This window comes from Taudactylus pleione, unplaced genomic scaffold (genome assembly GCF_031769625.1).
Source record: "Taudactylus pleione unplaced genomic scaffold, aTauple2 ptg000903l, whole genome shotgun sequence".
NCBI classification, from domain to species: domain Eukaryota; kingdom Metazoa; phylum Chordata; class Amphibia; order Anura; family Myobatrachidae; genus Taudactylus; species Taudactylus pleione.
The window spans coordinates 4,247,530-4,253,529 of NW_028285304.1; the positions used below are offsets into that span (position 1 = coordinate 4,247,530).

The window sequence follows — 6,000 nt, forward strand, 5'->3', positions numbered from 1 at the left end:
AACTGTGTCAGGGCATGCTGGGATGTCTTGTTCTACAAGAGCTGGGAAGACAGCTTATTGCCCACCCCAGCTTTAATGCAAGCTAGAAGTATTTATTTTTAACTAAACGTTACAACATTAATCAAGTTTATAAAATATTTTTTATTTCAAATTAAGAAAATAAATAATATCACCAGTTTCCAGCGCACTGTAAAAAGTAATTTTCCTATCCGCTATTTATGAATAGATACGTACTGCGCTCCGTCTTTATAATGTCTGCTTAGAGAACACCACATATTATCTGGCATTATAGTATATGTAGAGAGAAAGTGTTTCTGCATAGTCTCAATTTCCACAGCCACAATGGGAACTATTGATTTGTGGGAGTGGCTATTCAGTAAGGGGAGTGACTAACATATCAGGGTGTGGTCTAAAGTGCCCTTATCTTATAATTTGTCACATTGGGAGATATGATTTCAATGCATCATATTTACAACCTGCGATGGCTGCGGCACCATTGGGAGTCTCTTGTGAGAGAGAGAGGACGGAGGGACACGCTTGCCTTCACAAGGTAAGAATTAGGCAAACTATTCTCCCCCACAGGCAAACTATTTCCCCTCTAGCAAACAGTGCCCCCCCTGTGCAGCGCGTTGGGCCGCAATTAGTATTTTTTCATGTCTTTTTTTTGTGCCCATGCCCACGTCCCAATCAGGCCACACCCTCTGAGCTCATGTCGCCAAAATAAACTTTTGCCCAGGGATCCGCAAAGCCCACAATAGGCCCTGATGCTAGATCCCAGTGGGCTGAAGGACCTCTGACGTCATAACCACGCGACCCGCAATGGTAGGGGGAGGGACAAGGCCGGTGAGCTACTGTACCAGTTTTACTATCCACATACAGTGGGAATAGTAACCTGTGGCGAGCAAAGCTAGCCACTGTGCCCAAAGCGTGGTTAGCGAAGCAAGCCCGAGTGGGTACACTTTGGGTCCCATGTTCTAAACCTTGCTCCTCCCCCTGCCATCGCGGGTCACATGGTTGTGACATCAGAGGTCTTTCAGCCCACTTCACTTGACCTAGCCATAGCTGGGTACCTCCCAAGGCACACCACAAGCTGGACAAGAGTGCCACCAGGTCAGCAACCATACCGTCCCCTTGACTTGACCTCGCCACCTGTGCGACAATGCCCGCTGCATTGCCCCTGGTACAGCCCTGAGCATTATAATGATATATAGGAAAGTCATTTGTTAAAGAGAGAGCGATATATATCTGACACCACAAAATTCAGGAACGTACATATATAGCGTCCATCAGAGCTGTAACTAGAGTTTTTGGTGCCCTGTGCCAGAGAGAGCATTGCCCCCCCCCCATCCATTTTTTAAATATGGCCAAGAGATAGTGCACTTGAAAAAGGGCCATGGCTTCATGGGGAAGGGCCAGGGAAGAGATAGGGGAGGCCAGCAGATGCTGGGGATAAAAGAAGAGGAAGCTACAAGTGAGAATGATAATAAACAGGAAAACTGACAGGCCCAAACAGCGCCCCCTGCCCTACGGTGCCCCTGTGCCATGGCACTGGTCACACTACTCTAGTTACGGTCCTGGCGTCCATTATATATAGTGAATATTCTAAATTGCTCTTTAGTAGACCATCATCTTCAGCTAAGTGTTTTTGTGCAATGAGCGTGTCTGACCTCACTAGACTTGAGTACCCCGAACAATGGGAAGAGAAAAGCTGGCACCAGGGCAGCCGCTCCGAGTGGCACAGCCTCCGACACCCAGTACACCGCGGTCACTATCAGTACATAGGCGCAGGATGATTCCTGTAAGGACAGAAGCAAAATTACATGGACACAGAACATCTACACCAGAGCTTCCCAATACCCGACCCCAGGTCTCCAACAGGTTCGGCCATTACTGACCCTATCAGATTCATTCATCCGTACATCATGGTTAAGAAAATCCTTAAAACATAGCCTACAGGGGACATATGAGGACTGGATTGAGAAACCCTGGTCCAGCTAAATCGATGACGGTAACACAAAAGTATCAGATCCAGGGTACACATCAGAACGATGTAACGAATGACGGGGGTGTGGTATAAGAGATAGACAGAAATTAGATAGACAATGTCTAGATCCACCCCAGATGTTAGACAGTTAATAGATCGACAGGTACAAACGGTCGACACACTAAAGGTCGACATGTTAGAAGGTCGGCAGGTACAAATGGTCGACAGGGTCAAAAGGTCGACATGAAAATGGTCGGCACGAAAATGGTCGACACATTTTTTTTTGGGCGTAAATACCATTCGGCCCCTTGTGGGCTCGCTTCGCTCGCCACGCTGCGGGCACGGTGGCTCGCTTCGCTGGCCACATCAATTTATTCCCCCTCCATGCCCACTTGGATGGTAGGGAATGACGTTGGATAGTAGGGAATGACGTTGGACACTGGCTCATCTTAAGTGACTAACCCTAAATCTAACCCTAAAAAAAAAAAATGTGTTGATCATTTTTGTGTCGATCATTTCTGTGTCGACCTTTTGCCCCTGTCGACCATTTGTACTTGTCGACCTTCTTACATGTCGACCTTTTGTACCTGTCGATCTATTGACTGTGTAACATCTGGGGTCGATCTAGACATTGTCTAACTAATTACTGTCTATCTACAGTCCGGCACCCGAATGACGGAACGTTCACCCGTTCCGTCCCTCACTACACGGCATGGTGCATACGATATCGTCAGGTTTGATGTGCAGCAAATCAAACTTAATAGTGTCGTATGCGACCGCAAGAGCGGGCATATTGTGCACACACGCTGCACGATATGCACGATTTGACGTTCCAACTTGGCCAAATTGGAACAACATCGCTCCACTGTGTACTCAGCTTTAAGCTACAAGTCTTGGCACATCCAACCTGCCAGAGATGCCATGTGGCTTTGCAGGAGAAAGAGGCGACTGACATCCTGGGACTTGTAGTTCACAACATCTGGAGAGGCCCCAGTTTTACAGTATATTGCTCATGCTCAGCCTGCCATAAATAGTAGCAAAAACTGTTATGTGTCATATTTTCCAATATAAAATAAATGAATTAGTAAAAAAAAAAAAAAAAAAAAGTAATTTCAACTTTTTTTTTTACATTTCTGAATAAGGAAAAAAATGTAAACTTATTTCTGATGATAACAGTCAGTGAAATGGTACTTACACTGCTAGGGTGCAGTAATGGGAGCGGGAGCAGTAGGAGGGGGATTGCGATGACCAGCAGGAGGTTTTTGGATCTCTGAAGCTCGGTCCAGACCGACATCCTCCTCCGTGGTGGCAGAAAGGTTCCCACTCCAAATTCTCCTTTTCCTTCTGCTACTTTGACGCTGGATTTTCTCCTCTTACTCTCCCAGAAATCCTGTGACGTTCATTAATCCGAGGCTGTGTCCCCCCCCCCCCCCCACAAACTCCCTCAGTTAGATAGTATGTTGTTAGTTAAATACATTTCCAAGGTTACTATTCCTGAGGATTAAAAAAGCAACAACAAAAAAAACTGCCATAATCTCCAATTAATTGTCCCCGTAATGTATAGATTTAAAACTGTGTTTGGAAATAATAAAAATTGCATTCATTTCTCATAGCGCTAACTTGCCCTTACAAGTTTTTGCAGCTACAGTATATTAGAGATTTTGGAACAGGAACCATTTTCCCAGGTTGATAATGAGTCCCATTTAAACAAAAAACTATTTATTTTACTCGATTGCTAGTTAATAGTAACCCACATGTTGGGGTCACTCTAAAGATGGCTTTATTTTCGTTCTTATACCTATATAAGGGCAACTTCATTATGTAGTAATAGTTTTTCTCTGTTGGTTTTTAAGCTCCGCTCGTGGAAATGCTTTAGAGACAATTTATTGAATAAAATAACATTACCCAGACTCCTTTGATCTATGCAGCGATACAGGTGAATGCGCAGACCCAAACGATTAAAACATTTCTCCAGCACAGCGTATGGCAGCTAAAAAATGGGTACTACTTGAAAGCGATCTGGTGGGTGACCAAGTTAGTTATCTTCCATGGACTCCCCCAAATATGAGACCAGCCAAGTCCCCCAAATATGAGTCCAAGAATTCCCTTGCATGAGGGCCGTTTTACAGGTGTGGAACTGAATAAAATTCTACAATTGGCGCCTTACCCTCCTCCTTGACCCCCTGTGACATCACCCACATTTCTCATTGGAATGCATGTCTTCATATATACGCCCTTGGGTATAATGCGGGATAACTAGAATCATGGACATTTCGCTCCTCAAAACTGTACAAAATTATGTGAAAAATACGCCGTGTCCAATAGCCTCCATTTTGCATACATACAAATCTGTAGTTTTGTCCGTTCACTTTGCAAATCACACAAAATGCGTCAGCCCACTCCATTTGAACGCCGAAGCATCTACAATCCTGGTTACAAGGGCTCTATATCAATTCTTTACTCGCTGCTAAACCCCTCACCCTCCAAAGAACCATTTCAGTTGTCCTGGGAGCGTGACTAAGGTATTAACTTAGAGGATGACGATTGGGTGGACATCAGACAGTGGGTAGGTAAAGCATCCATTAATACCAACATTCCTATAAAGTGTACTCACGGTGGTATTTGGTCCCTACCAAGTTGCACCAGATTTTTCAAGGAACCTCAGACTTTTGTTGGAGGCAGTGTGGCCATATGGGCTCTTTTAGATATCATGGGGCAATCCCACCACATGTATCTAAATATTGGGATGAAGATATATCTTTGATGACTAAGGTGATTGGTATCTCCCCTCCCAAGGACCCATTACATATGCTCCTCTGTAAACCCTCTAGATCCCTCTCCAAACCTCAGAACAAATTTTGTGGCCATATTTTTAATGCGGCTAAACTATTAATTGCTGTGAACTGGAAGCAAATTGAAGCCCCGTCAATGCAAGCTCTTAGTAACAAAGTGTGGTTCTTAGCCTCCATGGAATATATACTGTAACTACTCTTCTCAATGATACTGTATTAAAATTTCACGCAATTTGGGACCCTTGGTCTTCCACATTTCACAGGCGGGTACCTGGATTAGAGTGAAGCTGGTCTTCACAGGGTTGTGTAGTGCATCGTCTGTTACCTTTCCCCCCTGTTCCCCCTTTTTCCCTTACCCCTTAGGTCTATTTCACTTTTTGAACAGTTTGTTGTTTTAATTTAAGCTATGTCAGTTTTGACAATATAGATTTAAAGTGTACAAACCAACAGTTGAGTAATAATATTGCTGTACATGTTGCCTCTCAGAAAAAATGTTTTCTTTGTATCTCTTTGTACACGATTTATAATTGGCTATGGTATTGTTGAATTTTCGGTCATCTATTATGATAAATAAAGAGATTTAACAAAAAAACATTTCTCCCAAAGCCCAAGTTTTTGTAGAGACTGTCCTGACTGACTGAGATGTGACTTATTCTTATGTTGGCTGAGCTTTGGGGTGGGGTTGGGAACATCAGGGGTGGGGTTGTGGCTGATGGGCGGGGTATGATTACTCATGGGCAGTGCTTCCTGTTGGACTGGCTAAGATGCCCCAGAGACAGCCGCGTAGGGTGGCCTTTGTAAATCAATTCTTGTCACATGTTTTGCTTATGTATTCCTATCAGCTGGGGAATAACACACAGTTGCCAGGACCATTAAGAAAATTTGGGTGGGCCAAATTGAGGTATGCTCCGGCCCCCAAACATTCTCATGTACAGCAAAGCCAGGGGCCTCTGAGTCTGATGAATGCCCATTATCAATCCTCATGGGCTGATATGACGGGTGTTTCCACCACTGCTGCCAGCATAGACAATTAATGATCATTTGCAATTACTCTTATAATACACATTTACACTGCGAGGACATGAAAACAGAGTTCTGCATTGGAGGCAGAGAAGCCAGAATCATAAATATGAGACTAGGGAGGTATGATTTGGGTGAGGGTGTGATGGTAAATGGGTGACGCGGATGCAGAAATATCTCTGCAAAACACTAGTGAGGATGGTA

General features: G+C 44.2%; 1 protein-coding gene across 2 annotated transcripts in view; it reads right to left on the reverse strand.

The window, feature by feature from the left end:
- Positions 1 to 3,278, reverse strand: part of SLC13A4 (solute carrier family 13 member 4) — a 33,023-nt gene extending 29,745 nt beyond the window's left edge. For both annotated transcript variants that reach the window (XM_088459276.1, XM_088459275.1), the window contains exons 1-2: positions 3,180 to 3,278; positions 1,668 to 1,796 (exon numbers count right to left, since the gene is read on the reverse strand). In XM_088459276.1, the coding sequence (XP_088315402.1) occupies positions 1,668 to 1,796; positions 3,180 to 3,278 (228 nt within the window). The remainder of the gene's footprint in view (positions 1 to 1,667; positions 1,797 to 3,179) is intronic.
- Positions 3,279 to 6,000: the final 2,722 nt, after the last annotated feature.